Source organism: Chrysemys picta, unplaced genomic scaffold, assembly GCF_011386835.1.
Source record: "Chrysemys picta bellii isolate R12L10 unplaced genomic scaffold, ASM1138683v2 scaf846, whole genome shotgun sequence".
Lineage (NCBI taxonomy): Eukaryota > Metazoa > Chordata > Testudines > Emydidae > Chrysemys > Chrysemys picta.
Genome location: NW_027053553.1, coordinates 1 through 27,000, shown reverse-complemented (window position 1 = coordinate 27,000; position 27,000 = coordinate 1). Strand labels below are relative to the sequence as shown.

The 27,000-nt window shown below is 52.4% G+C and overlaps 1 protein-coding gene across 1 annotated transcript; it reads left to right on the top strand.

The window, feature by feature from the left end:
• Window positions 1-422: 422 nt before the first annotated feature.
• Window positions 423-26,717, top strand: LOC135979435 (maestro heat-like repeat-containing protein family member 7; the record flags this gene model as incomplete). Its single annotated transcript, XM_065579797.1, has 13 exons — window positions 423-552; window positions 4,277-4,383; window positions 5,515-5,664; window positions 6,963-7,117; window positions 7,489-7,624; window positions 13,224-13,387; window positions 13,495-13,632; window positions 15,049-15,163; window positions 16,976-17,116; window positions 19,326-19,502; window positions 25,207-25,362; window positions 26,245-26,346; window positions 26,615-26,717. Coding segments are annotated over 13 exons (1,774 nt in total), but the record flags the coding sequence as incomplete, so codon positions are not given.
• Between the last annotated feature and the right edge of the window lie 283 nt (window positions 26,718-27,000).

Here is a 27,000-nt window from a genome sequence, read left to right as displayed (position 1 = left end):
GGAAGGGAGGACTCTGGGGAACTCCAGGATGGAGTGAGAGAGGCGGGATGCAGAGCAGAGGAGTCCAAGGTGACCCCAAGCTCCTGGGCCTGAGGTCAATGGAGGGTGGGGGGTGGGAGAAGGGGCTGGGATTAGGCGCTTGCCCTTGAGATGGAGACTGGACGTTAGTTCATTCGTTACCCGGGTCCCCACTCGGGAGCAAGGTTTGCTGACTTTGCTGACCAGATTTCCCCGTCCCTGCTGAGCTTTCCTCAGCCCCTGGTGATGGGCCCCACGGCTCCTCCTGCTCTCCTTGTCCCCAGTCTCTCTGCACTGGGCTCTGCCTCCCCCAGTTCTAACCCATTGCTAGGGCAATGCCAGGGGGACACGCTGCGCTAGGCCTGCAGGGGCGAGTGACTCCCTTTGCGCCCTCTCTCCATCAGGAAGCGGAGGAGTTCAGAGTCCTGGGCCAGCTGGTGGCGTGTGTCACTCTGTGCCATCCGGAGCAGGAGATCTGCCGATCGTCTATGGAGGCATTTTACCACCTCTACTCCTTCATGCTGCAGCTAAAATGTAAGAGCCATGGAGACCCTTGTCCTTCCTAAATACACTAACATGGGGTTTCCAAACATGGAAAACATATTTCTTGAACACTTCTGCCTTTTCTGCAACCTTTTAAAGAGTCTCCATCTAGTAATGAGCCTACACCACTGCTAAGATTTCTTTTGTTCCTAAATCACTTTTTTAAAAAAACCTCCTTATTATCCTTAGTCCTGCAAGCCATGGAGTTTCCCCTGATGTCTTTAGCTTCCCCTATCTATATGCTACTCTTCATAACTCACATAAGAATGGACATACTGACTCAGACCAATGGTTCATCTAGCCCAGTATTGTGTCTTCTGATAGTGGCCAGTACCTCATGCTTCAGAGGGAATGAACTGAACAGGGAAATTTTGAGTGATCCATCCCCTGACATCTAGTCCCAGCTTCTGGTAGTCAGAGGTTTAGGGACATGCAGAGTATGGGTTTGCATGCCCTGATTATCTTGAACCCAATTATACTTTTAGCCTTCACAACATCCCACGGCAACAATTTCCACAGGTTGCCTGTGCATTGTGTGCAGAGATACCTTCTTCTGTTCGTTTTTAACTTGCTGCCTATTCATTTCATAAAGTGACCCGTAGTTCTCGTGTTATGTGCAGGGGTAAATAACACTTTCCTATTCACTTTCTTCACACCAGTCATGATTTTATAGACCTCTATCATATCCCCCGTTAGTCATCTCTTATCTAAACTAAATGGTCCCAGGTCTATACTACAGACCTATATTGTTATAACGACATTGCTCAGGGGTGTGAAAAATCCACACCCCTGTCGCAGGAGCACCTCTCCCACTGACCTAGCTAGCGCCTCTCCGGGAGGTGGATTAAGAGCTTGTTGGCATAGGAACATCTTCACTTAAATGCTACAGCGCCAGTGCAGCTACGGCGTGTGCTGTACCCAACCAAAAGAGTGAGAACTCTGTTATTCTCCGACAGGCGATACAGTGTTTGAAGTGTAGACTTGCCCCCAGTCTTTTTCATCCTTCCTCATATGGAAGCTGTTCCATCCCCCTAAACATTTTTGTCGCCCTTCTCTGCACCTTTTACAGTTCTGGTATATCTGTTTTGAGATGGGGCGACCAGAACTGCACGCAGTATTCAAGGTGTGGGCGCACCATGGATTTATATAGAGACATTATGATATTTTTCTGTTTTATTATCTATCCCTTTCCTAATGGTTCCCAACATTCTGTTTGCTTTTTTAACTGCCACTGCACGTTGAGTGGATGTTTTCAGAGAACTATTTACGATGACTCCAAAATCTCTTTCTGCATCCGAAGAAGTGGGCTGTAGTCCACAAAAGCTTATGCTCTAATAAATTTGTTAGTCTCTAAGGTGCCACAAGTACTCCTGTTCTTCTTTTTGCGGATACAGACTAACACGGCTGCTACTCTGAAACCTTTCTTGAGTGGTAATTTAAACCCCATAATTTTGTATATATAGTTGGGATTATGATTTCCAATGTGCATTACTTTGCATTTATCAACATTGAATTTCATCTGCCATTTTGTTGTCCAGTCCCCCAGTTTTGTGACATCCCTTTGTAGCTCTTCGCAGTCTGCTTTGGATTTAACGATCTCGAGTCATTTTGTATCATCTGCAAATTTTGCCACCTCACTGGTTACCCCTTTTTCTGGATCATTTATGACTATGTTGAACTACACTGGTCTCAACACAGATCCTTGGGGGGGACCCTGCTGTTTACCTCTCAGCACTGTGAAAACTGACCATTTATTCCTGTCCTTTGCTTCCTATCTTTTAACCACTGACCCATGAGAGAACCTTCCCTCTTATCCCATGACATCTTCCTTTGGTTAAGAGCCTTTGGTGAGGGACCCTGTCAAAGGAGTCCAAGGACACTATATCTACTGGATCACCCTTCTCCACATTCTTGTTGACCCCTTCAAAGAATTCTAGTAGATTGGTGAAGCATGATTTCCTTTTACAAAAGCCATGTTGACTCTGCCCCAACAAATTGTGTTCACCGACAATTCTGTTCTTTCCTATAGTTTCAACAATTTGCCTGGTACTGAAGTCAGGCTTACCAGGGATCACATCTGGAGACTTTTTTAAAATTCACTGTCACATTAGCTATCTCATACAGAGGCCGATTTAAACGCTAGGTTACATACCACAGGGCACATAAGTCTGTCTGGATGTCTCGTGAGAGCTGCAACCTTTGCACCAGGCAGGCAATTTACCATGTGGTTCTCCCAGCCATCACAAACCAAACTGCTTATATGTCTATTGATTGAATCCCCCATTATTATTACCAGGCTTTTCTTTGTAACTGGGGTTCCTACCTCAATTTGAGAGGACATCATGACTTCATCTGGAAGGTGGGTCCCAACTATGGGATCGTCTCCCTCTGCTCTAGCTCGATGTTCTCCTTCCCCGAAACTTTCACCCTCCTCAGCAGCACAGAGGCTGTCAGACTGGGGGTGGGACCACTCTACTGTGTCCCTAAAAGTCTCCTCTATGTACCTCGCTGCCTTCCTTGGCTCCACCAGTTCAGCCCCTCTGGCCTCCTGGTCTCCGAGGGCCAGTAGCTCCTTGGGCCAAATGCCCACATATGCTACCTGCCCATAGGGCTGGTAATCATACATGCTGCATTCAGTGCAATCAACTGGCGAGCCCCATGCTGCTGCTGCCCTTCTGCCTGGTTTATTTTTACTCTTCCAGGGGGGTTAGTTTGTTTAGTTTTGTTTCTGGGGAGGGGGTTATTGGCCTGAGTTTACAGTATGGTTGTTAGATGTACTTGTCTCTCACACACCCTCTCTAAACTTTCTTGCAAAACTCCCATTTGCTAACCGAACATCTGATTTATATTGCCTGCTGTCTGTTTCCCCTCCCTGGCTCAGCCTCAATGATGGTGGCTGTCAAGGCTGCTTCCCCACTCTGAACTTTAGGGTACAAATGTGGGGGCCTGCATGAAAACTTCTAAGCTTAACTACCAGCTTAGGTCTGGTCCGCTGCCACCATCCCAAAGCTAATTCCCTTCCCTGGATAGCCTTGAGAGACCTTCACCAATTCCCTGGTGAATACAGATCCAAACCCCTTGGATCTTAAAACAAGGAGAAATTAACCATTCCCCTCCTTCCTCCCACCAACTCCTGGTGGATCAAGATCCAAACCCCTTGGATCTTAAAACAAGGAAAAATCAATCAGGTTCTTAAAAAGAAATTAATTACCTTTTTAATTCAAGAAAAAAGGTAAAAATCATCTCCGTAAAATCAGTATGGAAAATAACTTTACAGGGTAATCAAACTTAAAGAGCTCAGAGGACCTCCCTCTAGCCTCAGGTTCAAAGCATAGCAATAAAGATAAACACTCTAGTAAAAGGTACATTTACAAGTTGAGAAAACAAAGTAAAACTAAGACGCCTTGCCTGGCTTTTTACTTACAAGTTTGAAATATGAGAGACTTGTTTAGAAAGATGGGGAGAACCTGGATTGATGTCTGGTCCCTCTCAGTCCCAAGAGCGAACGAACTCCCAAACAAAGAGCACAAACAAAAGCCTTCCCCCCGCCAAGATTTGAAAGTATCTTGTCCCCTTATTGGTCCTTTGGGTCAGATGCCAGCCAGGTTACCTGAGCTTCTTAACCCTTTACAGGGAAAAGGATTTTGGAGGCTCTGGCCAGGAGGGATTTTATAGTACTGTACACAGGTCAGCTGTTACACCCTTCCCTTTATAGCTATGACACTGGCGAACAGTGAAGAGCATCGGCAGCTCCTCAAGGACAAGCAAATCCTGTACGGCTCCTGGGACACCTTGTTCACCAACACCAGCGATATCACATGGGTAAGTACAGTCAGTGCTTCACGGGATTGTTGTGCGCAGAGTTATCAGGAGTCAGAAATTAACACCCTAAGAGTCGGGGGAAGGGACAGACCCAGGCGTGTGACTGAGCCCATTCATCTGGGTCAGAGCCCTGCCTATGGCCCACTCTACCTCATAGAATCATAGACCTCAGGAGATCATCTAATCCAACGCCCTGCTCAAAGCAGGACCAACCCCAACTAAATCATCACAGCCAGGTCTTTGTCAAGCCGGGCCTTAAAAACCTCTAAGGATGGAGATTCCACCACCTCCCCAGATAACCCATTCCAGTGCTTCACCCACCCTCCTAGTGAAATCATTTTTCCTAATATCCAACCTAGACCTTCCCCACTGCAACTTGAGACCATTACTCCTTGTTCTCTCATCTGCCACCACTGAGAACAGCCTAGCTCCATCCTCTTTGGAACCCCCCACCCCCTGCAGGTAGTTGAAGGCTGCTGTCAAATCCCCCCTCACTCTTCTCTTCTGCAGACTAAATAAGCCCAGTTCCCTCAGTCTCTCCTCATAAGTCATGTGCCCCAGGCCCCTAATCATTTTCGTTGCCCTCTGCTGGACTCTCTCCGATTTGTCCACATCCTTTCTCTTGTGGGAGGCCCAAAACTGGATGCAATACTCCGGATGTGAACTCACCAGTGCCGAATAGAGGGGAATAATCACTTCCCTCAATCTGCTGGCAATGCTTCTACTAATGCAGCCCAATATGCCTCCCTACATGCCACATCCCAAGATGCACTGGGGCTCATCCAAACCTGATCCCAGCTCCTTGTCAGGCGTGGTGGGAGCTTCCCCAGAGATTAATGCAACAAAAGGCATCATTGCATCTGTGCACCAGTGCCAGCCCCTGCTGAGAACTAGAGAGTGTATCCGTGCTGTGCAGTATTGTGCCCCCGTGGACTGCCCGGCTGGCCTCTGCCATGCACGGCAGTTCCTGATTGCTGACTGGATACTGTGCTGCCCAGGTGCAGTAACCCAGCCCTGTCCCGGCAGAGTGGGGTTTGCCTGCACTCCTGGCTGGGCCAGTCCTGGCTGCTCGGCCACTGACTGGAACCGCGCTGGGCAGCAAAAATGGTTTCACTGGCGGGTTTGTTTCAGATGTTTGGGAAGTACTTCAACGGATCCGAGCGCATGGACTTCCTCTGCACTGCTATTGATAGCATGAAAGATACCAGCGTCCATGACTCGGTGGTGGCCAGGCACATGCTGCATGAGATCCTGATGGTCCCCGGCCCAAGGCTGGAGAGGGTAAGAGCTGCAGTGAGAACACCCTGCTGGGGGAGCCCATCCGTGGGAGACTCTAGGTGTTATTGGGGGGCAGGTCTCTGGCTTGTGCAATGTGGGGGGGAGGGGGGGTCAGTCTAGGTCAGGGGTCTCAAACACACGGCGCATGGGCCACATGCGGCCCGCGAGGTAATTTTCTGCAGCCCGCGAGCCCCTCGCAGCCCCCGCTCCTGCCCTCCCCCAGCGTTTACCTAGAGCGGCTCTGGCCCGACGTGCACTGGGGCAGGGCAGACTCCCTGCCTGCCTGCCCTGCCCCCGCGCCGTGCCGGGAAGCGGCCGGAACATGGGGAAGAGGGGGCACATTGCTGTGTGTGTTGATGTTGCTTCAGGCACCGCCCCCAGCAGCTCCCATTGCCCGCGTTTCCCCATTCCCGGCCAATGGGAGATGCTGGGGGCGGTGCCTGAAGCAACAGCAATACATACATCCCGGAGCAGCGCGGGGGCGGGGCAGGGCAGGCCAGAGCCCGCCCCCCGAACTCCTCCTGCAGCCGAACGCCCTGCCCTGAGGCCCTTGCCGCATCCTGCACCTTGACCCCCTGCCACAGCCCTCCTGCACCCCAACCCACTGCCCTGAGCCCCCGCCGCACCCTGACCCCCTGCCCTGAGCCCCTGTCGCACCCCACACCCCTCCTGCACCCCAACCCCCTTCCCTGAGCCGCCTGACGAACCTTGCACTCCTCCTGCACCCCAATCCACTGCCCTGAGCCCCCTGCTGCACCCCTCTTGCACCCCAATCCCCTGCCCTGACTCCCTGCAGTACCCCTCACCCTTCCTGCACCCCACACCCCAACTCCCTGCCCTGAGCCCCTGCCACACCCCACACCCTTCCTGCCCTCCCTGGGGGCAGGGAGGGGGCGGAGTTGGGGTGGGGATTTCGGGGAAGGGGTTGGAATGGGGGCAGGGAAGGGGTCGGAAGAGGCGGGGCAGGGGTGGGGCCTCATGGAAGGGGTGGAGTGGGGGTGGGGCAGAGGGCGGCGGGGGGGAGGTGTCAGTAATGCGGCCCTCGGGCCAATGTACTAGTCCTCATGTGGCCCTTGTGGTCATTTGAGTTTGAGACCCCTGGTCTAGGTGATCACCATGGCCGCTTGTGGCCTTGCAGTCTATGAATCGATAGGCTGGGAACTGGTCCTGTGCTCTAGGTCTGGGGCTGGCAAAGAGGATCTGGGAGGGCAGATGGCTTTCAGGTGCAGCAGGTCCCTGGCACCCCAGATCAATAGCAGTGCGAGGAAGCCGAGGCCCCCATCTCCTCATTTCCCTTCCAGGTGTCGGAGGCTGTGATGAGCATTTACAAGAACCTGGACTCCATCAGCGAGCCGCTGTCCCGGAAGGAGCTGTTCAGGACCCTTCTCATGCTGGGCAACCAGTACAGCGAGGAGGTGGTCAGAACCCTGCTGGGCTGCTCGCTGTCATGTGACAGGTACGGGGCTGGGGCTGCCGTCGCTTGCGCTCCGGGTCCCCCGGACTGGTCCCGCTGCCAGGGACAGGGGAGTGCAGAACCTTCCAGAGATCTCCTTCTCCCTGCAGAGCTGCTGCTTCTCCTGGAGGGTTTTGCAGGCTGGCTTGCCCTGGAGACAGGCCAGCCTGCAAAACCCTGTATGGCATCCCTCAGCCTCCCCTGGGGCTGACACTCAGACCCGGTCCCCAGGCAGCCTGCACCAGCAGCAGTGGGAGGGCAACAAAGAGCTGGCTGGTGCAAGGAGTCCCAGCAGGGTGCCGGTGCCGGGGGGGGCGTGGTGCAGGAGGCTGGCGGGGCTCTGACCAAGTGCCGTTGGCTCTCTCCCTTTGCAGCGTTGCTGCGGAGATGTGGCGGATGCTGGCATCCCACTGCCAGAGCATAGAAAAGGTCCTAAAGGAGCTGCTCAACACGCTGCGGGAACAGCCGCTGCACCACCATCATGTCTCTCAGAGAGAGGCCCCCTTGGCTGTAAGTATCAGCCCCTGAAGCAAGGGAAGGAGCGCCGTGTGTCCCCATCACTGCCTGAGGGTGTCTCTCAGTCTCCCACTGGGTATAGTCATTGGGCCGAAGAGAGAGAGCGTGACTCTAGCCAGTGCTATAGTCGAGCCGGAACACGCCGAAACGCTCTCCTGGTGCTATTCAGCAGCACTCCTAGAACCACAGGGTGAGAAGGGATCGCAGGGTCAGCTCGTCCAGCCCCCTGCCACGAGGCAGGACTTGTTGTGTCTAACCCACCCCAGACAGATGGCTCCAGCCTCCTTCTGAAAACCTCCAGCGAAGGAGTTTCCACAAGCTCCCTAGGCGTCTGTCCCATCGTCCTACTCTTCTTACCGTTAGGAAGCTTTTCCTGAGGTTTAATCTACATCTGCTGTGCTGTAGTTTGACCCCATCGCCTCTTGTCCTGCCCTCTGTGGAAAGAGAGAACAACTTTTCTCCATCTTTTTTTTATGGCAGCCTTCCAAGTATCTGAAGACCGTTATCAAGTCCCCCCTTAATCTCCTCTTTTCCAAACTAAACATAGCCAGTTCCTTCAGCCTTTGCTTGTATGGCTTGTGTTCCGTCCCTCTGATCATCTTTGTTACTCGCCTCTGGATCCATTACAGTTTCTCCACATCCTTTCTAGACATTGGTGACCAAAACTGGACACTGTCCTCCAGCTGAGGCCTAACCAGTGCTGAGTAGAGCGGTACTATCGCCTCCCATAACTTGCATGCTATACCTCTGTTAATGCAACCTAAAATTGCATTTGCTTTTTTTGCAACAGCATCGCATTGCTGACTCATGCTGAGGTTGTGATCGACCACAGCTCCCAGATCCTTCTCAGAAGTGCCACGGCCAAGCTGGTTATCCCCCATTCTGTATCTGTGCATTTGATTTTTCTTCTCTAAATGTAGCACCTCACATTTGTCTTTGGTGAATTTCATTTTGTTGTCTATAGCCCGGTCCTCCAATTTACCATGATCCCTCGTAATTTTAGCTCTTTCCTCTAAAGTATTGGTGACTCCTCCTAGCTTTGTGTCATCTGCAAACTTGACCAGTTTGCTCTCTCTATCTACATCCAGGTCATTAATAAAGATGTGAAACAACACCAGACAACAATATTGTAATCGAGCCAGAACGCACATAGTAGGCAAGCTAAATGACATGATTCACATCTCCGGCACAACTGTCTGTTACAGCCAGCAGTCCTCTGATGCAGTGAAAAGAGCATTAGGAAATTCTTCTCTTCCTAACTACTTCTTTGAGAAGGCTAAAGGTGCTGACGAAGACAGTAGCAGCCGTGCTTCGACTGCAGACCCAAACACAAAAACAGAGCTCTTCCTGTAATGGAGTTCACTGAGGTGGCTATTGCAGTGAGAACGAACTGTGAAGATTACCCTTCAACAGCCAAAGACCAGCTGGCATGAATTCTGGTTAGTGGATGCTGAAGAAGAGGGATTATCCTTGGTTGTCCTGCCATGATGGTAAGCTTGGATGCCTTAACGGTAGCAAAGTTTCATCAGGGTCTCTCCATAGCAGTAGGGTGGTGGTAGTTTTCTGTTTCTCCTTATGGACCTAGCTGAGAGTCCAGATTAACATCTCTGCCAATGAAGATAAAGGAACACAAAGATTCAACTGCAGGTAGCTTTACAGCTTTCAACAGAAGCAGAAACCTCAACTTTTGAAGATGAAGTGGTTAACATGACAAAATCAGAACTTGACACAACTGTGCAGGTAAAGCGAATGGCATATTACATTGCTAAACATGGCAGACCCTACTCGGATCGTCCCGATTTAACTGAATTCCACATACTGCATGGTGTAGATATTGGTATCGGTCTGTGTTCACAATTCAGTGCTACAGACATGCTAGACCCTATCTCATCTGCAATGCACCGAAAGCCTTGCAAATGACGAATGTGCGCTCAGATGCCGGAGAGTGACGGAAAGATAGCCATGTCTGTTGATGAATCAACTACTCTGAGCAATGAATCAACAGTTAGAATCTATTTAAAATGTGACACTTTGAAGGATGATTATCCTCACTTCATGTTTCTTGATCTGATTGCACTTCCACGTCAGACGGCTTCAGGCACTGTAGATTGTGAGCTGAAATGCCTCAATAAATCGAATTCTGATTACAATTACTCTTGTAGTATTTGCGAGTGGTGGTGCTAGTGTTATGCTTCGGAAGAACTCTGGCGTAGCGAGCTGTATTGTGAAGAAGTACCCAAATGTTCTAGTGAGGTAGTGTGTGAATCACAGGTTGGATTTGGCAGCTGCTGAAACGTTAAGTGAAGTAAGAGCTGTAAATCACTTGGAATTCTTTGACAAACTGTATACGCTTTACTGCCGGTCACCTGAGACCAAGAAAGAACAAGAAGAAGGTGTGAGTATCAGCAGAGGGAAAATTACTTTTTGTAGTGACCCATTATTCTTAGATAAAGTGAAAAGGAGGTAGGGCAGCTGCGCAACCGATTTGGAATAGTCAATGCCTAGCGTGACTTTCTTGACTATACTGGTCAGCTGAAACCTCTGTTCAGCTCCACGTGTGTGATTTCATGCAGCACGGCTGAGTGTGAGCGTGGATTTAGCCACATGACTATGATTGTGAATGGCAAATGTAGCAAGCGGCTTATTCCGCATATGTCATTGCTCATGTTTAGCAAGCTCCGTGGCCCTTCATGTTCCATGTGGCATCCTCTCAGCTGTGCCAGAACTTGGCTCAGACATCCTTGTTCTCCCTCTGATTCACAGACACATAAATTACAAGATGGAGAAAGACACTTTGTGGAAATACTTGTAGAAATTAGATAAATGCATTACAGCAGGCCTTTGCTACTTCAGCCCCTGTTATGCCTTGATGTATTTTGTGTTACTTGTGTAACCTACTAGCTAGTTTCAATTTAAAATAAACGTTTATTATTTCCGCCTGATAGAGTAATGTCTATAGTGCAGCCGCATGATTTATTTTGTATTTTCATTAGCCTATAGGCTAAAGTAAAAAGAAAACGTGCTACGCATTCATTGGGTTTTTCTCACTGTACTGTCTAGATTTAGATCTTTTACATAGTGTGTTGTGTACACATTAATGGCATTTCAGCATAATGATTTCAACAGTTAAAATGAATTGAATAGCTACTATAGGTGTGTGTGTGTGTGTGTGTGTGTGTGTGTGTGTGCGCGCGTGTATACCAGGGGTCGGCAACGTTTGGCACGCGGCTCGCCAGGGTAAGCACCCTGGCGGGCCAGGCCAGTTTATTTACCTGCTGACGCGGCGCGGGCGAGGGATGTGCTGGCCGCGGTTTCTCGCCGCCCCCATTGGCCCGGGATGGCGAACCGCAGCGAGTGGGGGCCGCAATCGGCCGAACCTGCTGCGTCAGCAGGTAAATAAACTTGCCTGGCCTGCCAGGGTGCTTACCCTGGCGAGCCGCGTGCCAAATGTTGCCGACCCCTGTGTACACAATTAAAAAAAAGAAAATCCAATACCTTGTTATTTTGGACAGCCAGCCTGTCTCCAGCCATGCCTGGTTTAGCCAAGTATTACTGTACCAGAAATTCAGTAGACAAATAAAATGTGAATTTGTATAATTCATGTTTATGAAAATCAATATTTTAGTGGCATTCCAGTACCTTCCAATTTTGGACTACACCACTGTCTCTAGCCGAGTGGTTAGGGCACCCAACTGGGAGACCCGGGGTCTAAACTCTGCTCCAATGACTATTTAAGTGTTCCCAAGTAGAGATAGATACCGAATTCCCTTTGGGGGTGGGGCTTAGGCCACACCCCTCTCCTCAGCATTTCCTATTGGCTGGTTTAGGCAGCTCCCCACTCTTAGCTTCATAGATTTCAAGGCCAGAAGGGACCTCTGTGATCATCTAGTCAGATCCCCTGCATGACACAGGCCAGAGAACTGCCCCCAGATCATTCCTAGAGCAGGTCTTTGAAGAAAAACATCCCATCGTGATTCAAAAATGGTCAGTGATGGAGAATCTATCACCACCCTGGGTAAATTGTTCCAATGATTAATTACTCTCACTGTGACGTGTATGCCTTATTTCCAATCTGAATGTCTACCTTCAACTTCCAGCCACTGGATCATGTTAGACCTTTCTCTGCTAGACTGAAAAGCCAATTACTAAATATTTGTTCCCCAGGGAAATACCTATAGACAGTAATCAAGTCATCCCTCAACCTTCTCTTTGTTAAGCTGAATAGATCGAGCTTCTTGAGTCTCTCACTGTGTAGGGTGACCAGATTTTATAGGGACAGTCCTGATTTTAGGGTCTTTTTCTTATATAGGCTCCTATTACCCCCCAACCCCCGTCCTGATTTTTCACACTTGCTGTCTGGTCACCCTATCACTATAAGACATGGTTTCTAATCCTTTAATCATTCTCACGACTCTTCTCTGAACCCTCTGCAATTTATCAACATTCTTCTTGCATTGTGGGCACTGGAACAGGACCCAGGATCCCAGCAGTGGGTCGCACCAGTGCCAGATACTCCCACTCGAGATTCTTCTGTTTATTTATCCCAGGATCACATGAGCTCTTTTGGCCACAGCGCCACACTGGGAGCTCCTGTTCAGCTGATTATCCACCAGGACTCCCAGGCCCTTTTCAGAGTCTCTGCTTCCCAGGAGAGAATCCCCCGTCCTGTTCCTAGATGTATTCATTTACAATGAGCCATAGTAAAACACATACTGTTTGATTGCCCCCCAGTTTACCAAGCGATTCAGATCGCTCTGTATCAGTGACTTGTCCTCTTCATTATTTACCACTCACCCAATTCTTGTGTCAGCTGCAAATTTTATCAGTGATGATTTTATGTTTTCTTCCAGGTCATTGATAAAAATGTTAAATCGCGTAGGGCCAAGACCCGATCCCTGCGGGGACCACACTGGAAACACACCAGTGCAATGCTGATTCCCAGTTTACAATTACATTTTGAGACCTGTCAGCCAGTTTATAACCAATTCATGTGTGCCACGTTACTTTTGTATCCTTCTAGGATTCCGATCAAACTGGAGTGCGGCGCCAACTCAAGCGCCTTACAGAAGTCTACATACATTATGCCAATGCTATTTCCTTTCTCTACCAAACTTGTAATCTCATCGAAAAACAGATCGCAATTATCTTGGCTGGAAATATTTTCCATACACCCATGTTGATTTGCATTAATTAAATTATCTTCTTTAATTCTTTATTAATTTAATCTTGTACCAGCCGCTCCATTATCTTGCCTGGGATCGATGTCAGGCTGACAGGCCTGAAATTACCCAGGCCATCCCGTTTACCCTCTTTAACAATTGGCCCAACTGACTCTCCCTCTGGAGCGTATATGGAGCCTGGGCACTTAACTCAGGGCTGTGAGTCCACTGGGCAGCAGGGCACATGAAGCTAGGCATGGCAACGCTGAGCCGAAGTCCCTTCTGTGGTTCTAGCCAAGGTCACACAGGCTAGGAATTGAATCCAGCATCCCAGGCCTTAGCCCCCAGCCCACCCCTCCTCTCTAGGTGCCTCGGGGGAGCGTGGGAAGGGCGAAGGCCCTGCAGTGACATCTGTCTCCTGTTCTTGGCTGCAGGCCACCAGAGCCCTGTACGAGATCTTCAAGGAGCAGAACTGCAGGCAGCAGGTGAAGGAGCTCTTCCCTCAGCTCTCCATCGCCCTGCTATTCCAGATCACATACATAGTGGAGCTGTCCATGCATAACCAGGAGGACACGCCCGCACCCCTCAGCCCTGTCAGGTACCACCAGCCCGACACCCCACCTCGGTTCTGAACCGTCGCCCGCAGGCACGCGGCAGGGCCTGGCCTGGGCTCGCTCAGTAACAAGAGGCTCGCTCTGCATGCAGGTGTGCGGTGGATGCCATGCAAGCCTTGCTCCAATGTGCTGGCTACAGGGACCAGACCACGTTCATCCACAAGCAGGGTGGCTGGGGCATGCTCGTGAACGCCGACATGCACCACAAAGGCGTCTTGGTGCTTGCCCGGTGAGTGTCTTGTCCCTGGGGCTGCTGCCCAGAACTGACCGCAGTAGCATCTCCCGTCCCTGGGCCCAGGACACGGCCACATCGCCTTCCCCGCTGGGTGAGACGCGGCTCCCAATCGCCTGCGTGGAAGAGGCCACAGCCTCTGTGCCGTTGGCCGAGGGGTCAGTCGGCTACTTCTCCACCCTGCGCTGCCTGGCGTAAACCGCTTCCTGCGTAGCTCTGGCAGGCGTGGCTGGGCAAAGACAGCCTCCGTCATGTCTGTCTGCAGCGTTGGTGTAGCCCTGTCAGGCCCAGCACATGAGAGAGACAAGGTGGGGGAGGGAATATCTTTGGCTGGCCCAGCATCTGTGTGTGAGAGAGAGACGCTAACACAGAAAGCTCTAACACTTGTCTTAGACCAATCTAAGATATTCCCTAACCCACCTTCTGTCTCTCATCACCCAATATCTGGGCACATGAGAAAGGCCACCGAGCCCACCGACGCTCTTCTTTGTCTGCAGTTCTCTTGCAGCCTATCACGGAGTCCCTGGGCAATGCTCTGGAACTGCTCCCCACAAAGCCAGTCAGGACTTTGGGGAGCCTCCTCTCCCTCGGAGCAGACTGTCTTCAGGGCAAGAAGCTCACACGGCTTCACCTTCCTGGGTCTCTCCTTGGAGCATTCAGCATATGCCCCTCCGTGCGCTTCCCACAGCGAGTCCCCCCAAGTGGGGTCCTGAGGAAGCCAGAGGATCCTGCACGCACCCCCACTTCGCAGTCAGACGTGACTCTTAGCCAGCCAGTAAAACAGAGGTTTATTAGATGACAGGAACACAGTCTAAAACAGAGCTTGTAGGTACAGCAAACGGGACCCCTCAGCCGGGTCCATTCTGGGGCCCAGCGAGGCAGACAACTCCGTCCGCACTCACTTCCCGTCCCCAGCCAGCTCCCAACTGAAACCCCCCTCCAGCCCCTCCTTTCTGGCCTTTGTCTCTTTCCTGGGCCAGGAGGTCACCTGATCTTTGTTCACCTTTAGCTATCCCCTTGCAAGGGGGGAAGGGCCCTGGCCATTTGTTGCTAGGAGACAGATTGTCAGCCATTTATGCACACTGGAGACTTAAGAAATGCATAGGGGAAACTGAGGCACCCACACAGTATTCAGAGGAGACATTAAGAACGGTCCCACTTGGTCACACAGCCCAGCGCTGCGTGCTCGGAGCTTGGCCTCGTGGAAGGGCTCCCTGTAGAGTGATTAAGGGTCTGGGTCTCTAGCAGTTAGGCTGCTGGGCATTTTAAGCCAGCAGGAACTTGTCCATGCCAGCTGCACGTGACTAGTCACCCGGGATCCCCTGTCCTGTGGCACTGGTCTGGTTAGATCTGTAAATGGAGAACCAGTCCTTGCCCACCTCAATGATGTGGTGTTTGTGTTTCCCATGCCAGGGCCATGGTTTCGGTCAGTTTCCAGGAGCGTTGCTGGATTTTCCAGGAGCTGATGGCCATCCTCAACTGCAGGGATGATAGGCGGTACATCCCGGCCATGGCGTTCTTCATTCAGGTGAGCCTCACCGGCGGGTGAGGGTCGTGAGAACAGCCCTAGCCCAGCGGTGACTGTGGCATGGGGCTGACCTATGGCCAGGGGCGGCAGGTTTGTAGAAATGTTGGTGGTGACCAGCAGAGCCCGCCCCTCCAAATTGCCTCCCACCTGTCTAAGTCTCTGGGAGGGAGTTTGGGCGGGGGGAGGAGGTCTGGGGTACAGGCACTGGGCTGGGGTAGGGGATTGGGGTGCAGGAGGGGTGAGAGGTTGGGCCCTGGGAGGGAGTTTGGGTGGGGGAAGGGGCCTGCGGTGCAGGCTCTGGGATGGAGTTTGGGTGCTGGGTGCAGGCTCCAGGCTGGGGCAGAAGGTGGGGGTGCAGGAAGGGGTGAGGGGTGCAGGCTCTGGGAGGAGTTTGGGGGCCGGAGTGGGGTGTGGGAAAGGGGTGGGGGTGCAGGCTCTGGGAGGAGTTGGGAGGGTGCGGCGCTTACCTGGGGCTCCTAGGCAGGGCGGGCCTGGGGGCCTCCGTGTGCTGCTACCCCCAGGCACTGCCCGCGCAGCTTCCTACTGGCTGCAGGGGCGCTTGGGGTGGGTGTGACGCAGTAGGGAGCGGGGTGGATTGACCTGGATATGTCGGTTAGTTTTACTGGACTGTCTGCATGGGGGATGGGAGAGCAGGGGATGACTTTAGGTGAGGGACAGTACCTGAGCCTGTTAACCTGAGCCAGGAAGGGGGGTGGGGCAAGTCGACACCTTTGCCCTGGAAACTGGACAAAGGGAGAGGGGGAGAGAAGGAGGAGGAGAGAGCCTGCAGGAGGGGTTTTGGTTTCAGTTTTGGGCTGGGTGGGAAGAGGCAGGGAACCCCAAGTCTGGGGTCTAAGATCCTTGCCCCCCAGAGGGACCTGGCTGAAGGGGTCCTGGTTGTACTTACAAGCCCTGCTTGGGACTGTGTTCCTGTCATCTAATAAACCTTCTGTTTTACTGGCTGGTGAGAGTCACGGTGAATCACAGGAAGTGGGGAGTGCGGGGCCCTGACTCCCCCACACTCCGTGACAGTGGGACACAGACCCACCCCACTCAGGGGCCGCAGGGAGGGGCCGGCAGCCATGTGGAGCAAGCAGGCAGGAAGCCGCTCAGCTCCGCTGCACTGCGGGTGGTGAGTGGGGGCCCCGGGCTCTTTTAAATGGCCCGGGAGACGTGGGGGCAGAAGGCGGGGCCGAGGCCCATGGTGCCCAGGCACCGGGGGCCCATAGAACTCGCCGCCCATGCCTATGGCCAGGAGAGGAGTAGGTGGCTCTGGGGGTGGGTGGGTGACCAGGGGCAGGGAAAGCTCCTAAAGCCCTAGGGGTGGAGTCACTGACTCTGGACATTGTTACCGGCCCCAGCTGGTGTTGCGGGGCTGGAGCAAAGCCCAGGGTCGGGTGTCTCTTGTTCCCCAAGGCTCAGCTCCATAGAATGGTCCCTTGTGTGACCTCGGCCCTGAAGCCCCCTCTGACGTCCGTATGCCATGCGCAGGCCGGGCCCATCCACGGCCAATTCACCTGCCCCCCGTAGACCGGGCGGCCCTTTGGAACACAAGGCTGCAGCCCCCTCCCTCCCTGCTCCGCATGCAGCTGAGCCTTAGTGAGGGAGCAGGGTAGGCCTTGATCTCGGCTGGAGCCTCGAGGGCCCGTTGCGCTAGCAGCGTTTCAGTGGGGCACACACGGTGACCAATCGCGGTGCCCGGCGTACAGCGCAGGCTGTGCCCGTGGCAGGTGGAGCTAAGGGCCCCTTGGCAGAGATGAGTCGTGAGGGTCCAGCCCCGTTCTCTAGCTTGTTTCGCTGTTGGTGTGTTAGCTCCTCCAGTGCCCTGACCTTGGCAATAAGCAGGAAGACGCCATCCTGGACCAGTTGAGTGGGCAGCTGAGAGACCCCAACACTGTGGTGCGCTGGCTGGCGCTCAAAGGCCTCCTGAACCTGTCCCTGTGCCCAGAGAAGGTGAGAGGGGAGGAGGGCTGGGGGATAAACCCAGAACCGCAGGGAGCTGCTGCAGGGCTGGGGTCATTGAAACCTTCCATGGGGACATGGCCCTGGCCTCGAGTCAGGAGCCCTGGCTTCTATTCCTGGCTCTGTCACTGACCTGCTTGGTGACCTTGGGCAAGTCTCCAAGCCTGGCTCCTGCGGGGTGTGTCTCTGGGTGTGTGCAGTACCTGGCACTGCCGGGCCTGATTGTGTCTGGGGTCTCTGTGATCCAAAGAACCCTAGCACTAGATTAGCAGCAGAGCTGTGGACTCTAGACCCCAGGGAATGCTGGCGACACCAGTGATCAGGGACGCCCAGACAGAGCCATTTCGCTTCAATTAGGAACCATTTTTTCCTACAAATCCCCTTTTAAAGCCTCATAGGTTTTAACTGTTGATGTCACAGCTCTGTCCCGCAGCACTTGCTCCTCTGAAGAGCTCTACAGGGGCCTTTTGCTGCTAAGATCTCATAACAAGTTTGATACACACAGTATAGTGAAGGCAGAGAAAACCCTTGGGGCTTAAATACACAGATCTGGCAGCCTGGTAAAGAGGAGACAATCTGAAGGCAACTCTCACTAATGATAATTTACTTACCCTGAGAATAGCGGGTCAGTCCGGTTTATTAAACCCGGACTACGATTCGATCAGACATGGAGAGGGCGTGACTGTAATTCTTTGTCATACACCATTCCCATCGTTCCATGCGCCTCAGCCTGCATTTCACTTGCTTGTGGTTCATTTTTTCTTCCGGAACCGGTTAGCCTGTATTTCACACATTTTTTCCCTGATGCCGGTTGAGATTTTCATAGATTCATAGATTCTAGGACTGGAAGGGACCTCGAGAAGTCATCGAGTCCAGTCCCCTGCCCTCATGGCAGGACCAAATACTGTCTACACCATCCCTGATAGACAGTTATCTAACCTACTCTTAAATACCTCCAGAGATGGAGATTCCACAACCTCCCTAGGCAATTTATTCCAGTGTTTAACCACCCTGACAGTTAGGAATTTTTTCCTAATGTCCAACCTAAACCTCCCTTGCTGCAGTTTAAGCCCATTGCTTCTTGGTCTATCCTTAGAGACTAAGGTGAACAAGTTTTCTCCCTCCTCCTTATGACACCCTTTTAGATACCTGAAAACTGCTATCATGTCCCCTCTCAGTCTTCTCTTTTTCAAACTAAACAAACACAATTCTTTCAGCCTTCCTTCATAGGTCATGTTCTCAAGCTCTTCTCTGGACCCTCTCCAAAAATGTTTTGTGGGGCTGTCTTTGAAAGGTTCAAAAACCAAATACAGAAATGATTGAATCTGGCTTTTAGTAACAGACCAACCCTAGAACTCGTGTGCAAAATTGGCTCCCTCCTCTAGGCTGGGCTGTAAGGACAGGGACTCGGGAGAACCCAGGTTCGGTTCCTGGCTCTTCCAGACTCTCTGGGTGACCATGGGCGAGTCACGTAGCCTCTCTGTGCCTGAGTTCCATGTCTGTACAATGGGGATAGAAATCCTTCCTTTGTGTGCCTAGCCTGTAAGCTCTAGGGCAGGGGACGTCTCTTACTGTGCCTGGAAATCCCCCAGCACAAGCCCTGATTGCAGATAGGCCCTCGAGGTGCTATTTGAACCCCTATAACAATAATAGACTTGATTTATTTGGGGTCAATGTGTTGTGCAGAGAACTTTCCACAGATGATACCCGCTAATAAATACCATCCCCTGAGATCTGGGGTACAAGGAAGCAGCTGCTTATATTGCAGGTAGCCGGGCCTGCTGCCCGTGATCCTAGCTGGCTGTGCAAAGGCTTTGAGGTTCTAACATGTCACCTGGAGGCAGGGGCGCTGGAAGACTTTTTATAGTGGAGGTGCTGCACCCCACCTTACCCCTGCCCACACCCCCTGCCACCCCTAGAGCTGGGCTCAGGAGCAGGGCCATGGCTCCAGGAGCCGGGGGCGGGGGAGGTGGATGGAGCAAGGGGACCGAGGCTGGGGCCACAGATGGGGGTTGGCGCAGGGCTGGCAGCTGGGACCCTGTGAGCGGGGCCAGGAGCAGAGCCCCGTGTAAAACCTGGGAGTGCTGCAGCACCCCCTTAGTTCCCATGCTTCTATCTGCAGGGGAGGTGGACGTTGTTTTGGAAATGGCTTGTGGGTCACTGGAGGGTGTTTTGTAAAGCAGCTCCTCATTTCACGCAGGTGGGGAAACTCCAGCATCTGCTGCCAGAGGTCCTGGAGCAACTACAGGAGGTAGACAGGGACATCATCGCCGAGGCCATCACCGTGCTGAAAAACATCCTTGCCAGCATGGACAGGCAGAGCGCCAGCCGCGCGGCTGTGCAAGTGGCTGAGAAACTCCTGCCTTTCATTGATGATGTAAGGCCTGGTGGCCCATAGGAGACCGTTCAAACTGCGGACCTGTGAATGGGGGCTGGCGGGTGGGCTAGCAGGGCCTGTGTATGGTCCTAGCCAGAAAAAGGATTGTTGTAAATGATGTGAGCCCATTCCCGCCTTCCTCTGCTACCTCACTCTCCTTCAGAGCGTATGGCAGAAAGGATGGGAACCCTTGTGTCCTGCAGGCCTGCTGACAAAGATCAGGGCAGCCTGGGGACAAGGCTCCCCTTGTGGAAGGACATGCATTCCTGAGTCTGCATGCAGTGAGGGGGCCTCTGCAGCACAGGGTGCTGCAATGCTCTTGCTGGCTTCCAGGGTGACAAGTGATGGTACCCTGGTGAAAATCCTGCCCCTCCTCTCCCTGGCCAGGAATCCCACAGCTGGCCTGGGAGCTCCATAAGGAAACGGCTCCATTTGTAGGTTCTGCAGCTACCACCCTTTCCTCTCCCCTTCGTTCTCATGGCAGCGCAGCGTCAAAGGAGGGCCTAGTTCTCCCCAGGCCTTTCATAACCACAAACTAGCCCCCGCCGACACGTTCACCAGACTGATGTCCAGTCCCCCACTGGATGGTGAGATCCAGCAAGTGGGCAGGAGAAAGGGGCCCATCCATTACTGCCTTCTAGGGGTAACCCCCAGTGGGGGCTCCTGGAGCGTCCACCCACCTCCCCAGCTTTCACAACACTAAATACTACCCTCAGCCCTGCCGAACTTTGCTGGGACCCTGCCGCTCTTTATTTAGTAGTGGCACAGGCCCGGCTCAAGCTGTTCCCAGGGTCTCCTGGACCCCAGCTGCAGGATCTCGCCCTGGTGCGAGCCCTTTAAACCAAACCCCTCTCGGGCCCGGGGGGATCAGAACAGGTTCTTTATGGGGGGGGGTGTTAAATCCAAATAGCGTTAATGAACACAACGCCCATCACCAGGGAAAGGCAAATAGGCCTCAACAACTGGAGGGAAGACCAGCGAGGTGCCAATTCAACATCTGCCTATGGCCACTGCAGTGCAGCTCTGATGCCCCCAGACCGCTCCCATAAGTTTTGTGCAGAGCCTGCCCGGCTGCTCTGAGCTGACACCGGGGGCAGGAGCAGCTGGCTAGTAAGATTAACATGGGATGGAGTCTAGCAAACAAGCCAGGCTACCTGTGTAATGGCATGTTACCCTGTATGATACTGTTCGACTACTAGGTGACGCTCTGTAAAATACCTTATTTAAATGAACCTCAGCTGTATCCAGCAGAGCATTAACGGTTCTTATGATGAACCCATCTGCAGTGCTCAACTTTTGCCAGGGCTTAGCCCTGGCACCTCTGGGCTTGCTGCATCAGTTATGATTGTAAAAAAATTGCTTGAGCCCCAGCACCTCTTTCATTACAAATTAAGCACTGTCCATCTGGTGTGTGTAAACAAGCTCTGTAGGCAGTACATATCTGGTGCAGAACATGATATGGTGTCAGGAGTAAACTAAGAACAGAAACCAAAGGAAAACAGCAACACAGGTTGCAGACAGAAGGAACAGCAACGAAGTTTGCAGGACCTCATCAACATGCCCCACTCTGATTCCCCAGAGAACGTCACCTTTCATAACCCTTCACAATGGACAGACTGGAAACAATGTTTGGCACGATTTTGCATTGCAAACAAGCTGCACAAAGGAACTGGGGATATACAGGTATTGACTTTAATTTAGGCTATGGAGAAGCACGCAGAGCATATCTTTACCTCCTTTGACTTTACTGAAGACCATCACAAAGACAACTATGCAAGGGTTGTGGTTAAGATTGATGCACACTTTATAACCGAGGGAAATGTGGTTTATTAAAGAGCATGTTTTCAGCAAAGAATTCAAGAACCAGGGGAAAATGTTGAAAGTTTTAGAAGACCTCTGCATCCCCTGGCTGAAAACTGTGATTTGGGGAATGTAAAACATGAAAATTTCAGAAACAGGCTGGTTATTGGGTTAAAAGATAAAAACCTTTCATAGAGACAAGCCAGGTGAGGTCTAAATGATATTCCCTCACCTACCTCTAATATCCTGGGACTGTCACAGCTATAACAACACTGCTAAAAACCTTTCACAGTAGCTACCGCCGAAGAGAGATTTAACTCTACCCACAGCTATACAGCTAGCAAGAGTCAGAATTAGTCAAACAACAGGCAAAAGCAAATTGAAAAACCTGCAACTAGCTTAAAAGCTACAAACAGACACTTAAGTGTTAAAAGTCTTTCTCATAAAATCCCTGAGGTAAGGAGAGAGAATTCGCAGGCTAAGAGGGACAAATGCCAGTCTACATGCACAAGGTGTGGAAAAGTCATATCCCAAGGGATGATACATGTCCAGCCAGAGGCGCATGCTGTAATAAATGCCTGAAATATGGACATTTTGCAGCTGTTCGTTGCACTGAAGCAGTCAGGGAGTTGACTCATATTGCAGACAATCAAGACCCATTGATTCTGGGATCTATCACTTGTGATGACATGGCGCCCGCCTGGAGAGTGACATTGAATATTCAAAGCAAGACTATTGACTTTAAAGTTGACTCGAGAGCTGATGTCACACAGCTCTGACCCTCCCTCAAGGGATTTTGAACTGCATGGGCACCGAACCAATTTACAAAGACAAAAGCTTTGCGTTCCGTGTATATGAGATCAAAGACCAACAACCTTCTCAGCTGCAGTGTAGCAGCCATGATGGGCCTAGTGAGAAAGATGGAAGAACTTGAGGATCTGATGCTATTGGGCTTTTGAAAGGTGATCTAGTCCAAATCAACTTAAGAGGCAATGCTGAACCAGTGAACAACCACCTCTACAAGAGAGAGAACTGGGAAAGACTAGCTGCAGATTTTTGTGAATTCAGAGGACATCATTGCCAGGTCATTGTGGACTACATTTCCAGCTATATAGAAATAATGTACTTGAAAGACATAACATGTTGCAGTGTTATTGAGAAACTGAAGTGTACGTTTGCTCATTTCTGTATCCAGAACAACTAGTGATGGACAATGTCCCACAATTCACTGCAGCAGAATTTAAGTCAGTCTGAATGAAATATGATTTTGCTCATATCACTGGCAGCCCAAATTACTCACAAGCGAATGGAGAGGCTGAGAGAGCTGCGCAGACAGCCAAAAACATCTGACAGCAGGAAGATCCATTCCTTGCTCCTCTGAATTACAGATCAACACCAACAGCAGCTCCTGCATCTAGTCTAGCACAACTCCTCATGGAAAGACAACTCAGAACTACTGTTCCAAGAACCTACTACGAAGTGGCCAGACAGGAAGAGCGCAGCCAAATCAGATAAACAGGCTAAAAGAATCATAGAATCATAGAATATCAGGATTGGAAGGGACCTCAGGAGGTCATCTAGTCCAACCCTCTGCTCAAAGCAGGACCAATTCCCAACTAAATCATCCCAGCCAGGGCTTTGTCAACCCGGGCCTTAAAAACCTCCAAGGAAGGAGATTCCACCACATCCCTAGGTAAAGCATTCCAGTGCTTCACCACCCTCCTAGTGAAATAGTGTTTCCTAATATCCAACCTAGACCTCCTCCACTGCAATTTGAGACCATTGCTCCTTGTTCTGTCAACTGCCACCACTGAGAACAGCCGAGCTCCATCCTCTTTGGAACCCCCCTTCAGGTAGTTGAAAGCAGCTATCAAATCCCCCCCCTCATTCTTCTCTTCTGGAGAATAAACAATCCCAGTTCCCTCAGCCTCTCCTCATAAGTCATGTGCTCCAGACCCCTAATCATTTTTGTTGCCCTCCGCTGGACTCTTTCCAATATTTCCACATCCTTCTTGTAGTGTGGGGCCCAAAACTGGACACAGTACTCCAGATGAGGCCTCACCAATGTCGCATAAAGGGGAATGATCACATCCCTCGATCTGCTGGCAATGCTCCTACTTATACAACCCAAAATGCCATTAGCCTTCTTGGCAACAAGAGCACACTGTTGACTCATATCCAGCTTCTCGTCCACTGTGACCCCTAGGTCCTTTTCTGCAGAACTGCTACCTAGCCATTCGGTCCCTAGTCTGTAGCAGTGCATAGGATTCTTCCATCCTAAGTGCAGGACTCTGCACTTGTCCTTGTTGAACCTCATCAGGTTTCTTTTGGCCCAATCCTCCAATCTGTCTAGGTCCCTCTGTATCTGATCCCTACCCTCCAGCGTATCTACCACGCCTCCCAGTTTAGTGTCATCTGCAAACTTGCTGAGAGTGCAGTCCACACCATCCTCCAGATCATTAATAAAGATATTAAACAAAACTGGCCCCAGGACCGACCCTTAGGGCACTCCGCTTGAAACCGGCTGCCAACTAGACATGGAGCCATTGATCACTATCCCTTGAGCCTGACGATCTAGCCAGCTTTCTATCCACCTTACAGTCCATTCATCCAGCCCATACTTCTTTAACTTGGCGGCAAGAATACTGTGGGAGACCGTATCAAAAGCTTTGCTAAAGTCAAGGAATAACACATCCACTGCTTTCCCCTCATCCACAGAGCCAGTTATCTCCTCATAGAAGGCAATTAGGTTAGTCAGGCACGACTTCCCCTTGGTGAATCCATGCTGACTGTTCCTGATCACTTTCCTCTCCTCTAAGTGTTTCATAATTGATTCCTTGAGGACCTGCTCCATGATTTTTCCAGGGACTGAGGTGAGGTGAACTTATGAACACTTTTACAACAGATGTCACGCAGAGAACTGCCTTGTCTAGAACCTGGTGCCCGGAGGTGACATGTAACTGCTGATTGGGGTCACCGTTTAAAGGTTCAGCCACTCCCAGAACAGCTCAAGTCACCCCGTCCCCAGGCTGCCCCCTCAGCCTCACCTCCCAGAAAGCAGTGGCCCCTCCCTACAGCATCCAGCTATTGCTCCTGGTTCTCCCTGCTTGGCACAGCTCGCCCAGCCTCCCTGGTCACTGGACTGGTTCAGCTCTGCCAGCAGCCATGCAGGGCGGGGGCCCAGCAGCACCATGTGACCAAGCGGGCCTGGCTCTGATTTAACAAGAAACCCATGCACAGGAGTGGGGCAACCCTCAGCCCACTCCGAGCCCCTGGAGGCTGGGTGGCTTCCAGTCATGGCTTCCAAGGCCCCCTATCTGGGAACTCCTGCACATTTACCACTCCTTGGCCCTGGGTTAAATCCACCCCAGGTCCCTGTGCGTGGCTTGAACAAACACCAGTGTAGGAATTTGCCCCCCACGCTTGGCCCCCTTGGCCTGGCTAGAGGGCCGCTGTGGGTCAACAGCAGTGTGAGCTGGGCCCGCAAAGCGGGAGGACAAACGACACCCCCTCCTTCGCTCTTTGAATCTTTCCTCATCACTCCCTCTCTGCCGCCCCTGTCCTGGCGCTGCTCTGCCCTGAGCATTCCCCCTTGGCTGACACAGGTGTGTGCTGATGTCAGTGTGCCCAGAGCTGGCTGTGAGAGTCCAGGGGCAGTCTCACCCCACCTTACTGCTCTCCCTGGCCAAGAAGTTACCAGGCCAGCCCCTCAACTGGTGAAAATCTGCATCTCTATTGCCGTCAATGGCGCTATGCCCATGAGACTGGCCCCAGCTGTGGCTGTATGGCTGGGGGTGAGTTACCAATACCCCCTGCAGGGCAGACATCTCTGGCACAGTGAGCACTCGCCCCGCTGGGTGAGAATGACTGTCACAGCGTCTCCTCCCCACGTCGTCTCTTGCAGGTGTCCAGCAGGCTCCGGGTGCTCTCCATCACCCTCTTTAAACACCTGCTGGAGCTTGTAAGGGGGCTCGACAGGAGGCGGATGAAGGCGCATGTGCTCCAGAGCCTGGTCCCGCTGCTCCTCCTCGTGCATGATGAGCGTCCCAACGTGTCCCAGGTGAGGCCACGAGCTGGAGCCTGCAGCGGATACCGTTACAGAGTGACCAGTAATTTGTTTTGAGGGGGCAGCATGTGACACCCCCTCTTTAAAGGGTCTCGCTGACAGAGGGCAGGTGCTCAGTGCTGTGACAGTCAGGCGCTCAAAATCACTTGAACGTTGAGTGCAGTAGCGCCATGACCATGGCGCCCCACCCAACTGCTGAGTCTTCCCTGCATCCTCTGAGCCCAACACTCCCCCCCTGCAGCCAGGCTGAGAGATTGGGTGGGGGGAGGGGTCGCCTCACCACTCCTACAGCCACTGGCCTCCGCACATTCCCTGGCTGTGCTGGTGGGAAGAGCACAACCCTGGCCATGGCCCCTACCAGGAGCAGGGCTACCCAGTCTCCAGATGGTGCGCAGGACCCAGTGTGCCCTTGGCCAAGCGGCCCGTACAGCCCGTACTAGACATGAGATGCCCAAGCCGCCCCCCCCCCCCCCCGCCCCAGGTGTCTCTGCACATGCTAGTGCTCATGGCCACCATCACTTGGGAGCCAAATGCCACCAGCACTAATGAATTCACCCTCCTACCCACCATGAGGTGGGGAACTGAGGCACAGCATGAGGCCTAGCGCCTCAAAAGTATTGATCACCCATAGGCATTAGGCACCTAAATCCCTTTGCAGCCCTGGGCCTAAGCAACTTGCCTGAGTTCCTGCAGGGAGAGCTGGGAATTGAGTCAGGTCTCCAGCTATTGCCTTAGCCACACCACCGCCCTTCCGCAAGCAACCTGGGGCCGGGAAGCGTTCAGCATGCACGGTCTCCCCGCCTCCGGGTAACGAGGCTAGTGGCTTCCAGCTCCCGTAACCGTGGCCGGCTCGCCCTGGCCCCACTTGTTTTGCAGGTGTGTTGGGACACCCTCAGCAGTGCGGCAGAATTCCTGAAGTGGCACCAGCTTGGTGGCTTCATCCAGCGCAAGGATACCTGGCAAAGCTGTGACTGCCTGGTGAGGGAGCCCTCAGGTCATTCACTGCGCAGCCCTCGTGGTAGGAGCGGGGGAATCGGTGGATAGGGCACCCCCCATTGCCCGGCTCTGTGCCCACACTGAGCCCCAGCCCTGGGACCACTCCTGGCCCTGGGTGTAGTCCCTCTGCGTGATCCCCCCGGCACAGGAAAGAGGGGTGAAAACAGGACATGCGCTCCACACACCTGGAACCCGGCCTGCGGGACGGAAAGGCCTTTAATAACCTTGTGCTCCCTTGTTCTGGTCCTAGCTGACACGCTACAAGGGGAGAGCCAACAACTTTCTGTGCCAGACCATGGCCTTTCTGGAGAACCCACAGACTCCACTTAGACAAGCGGCCATCAGGTTCATAGGTAACCACAGAGCAGGAGTCCCTTTAACAGGGGGGCTGGATCCGGTCCCAGGCTCTCCTCAGTCCCTGCCAGCAGCGATAAGTAACCCTTGGGCTCCTGATTGTCCAATGCAGGATCAAGGGTGTCAGAAATCCGCAGGAGCAAGCTCACCCCAAACTGCCCTGATCGGCTGATGGGCCCCCTCTAACCCCATTGCTCCCCATGCAGTCCCCATTCCCCCCCGCATACCCCACCATGGGCTCTTGGTAGTGAACCCTCAAGGTGCTGTGCTCTCCTTTGGCAA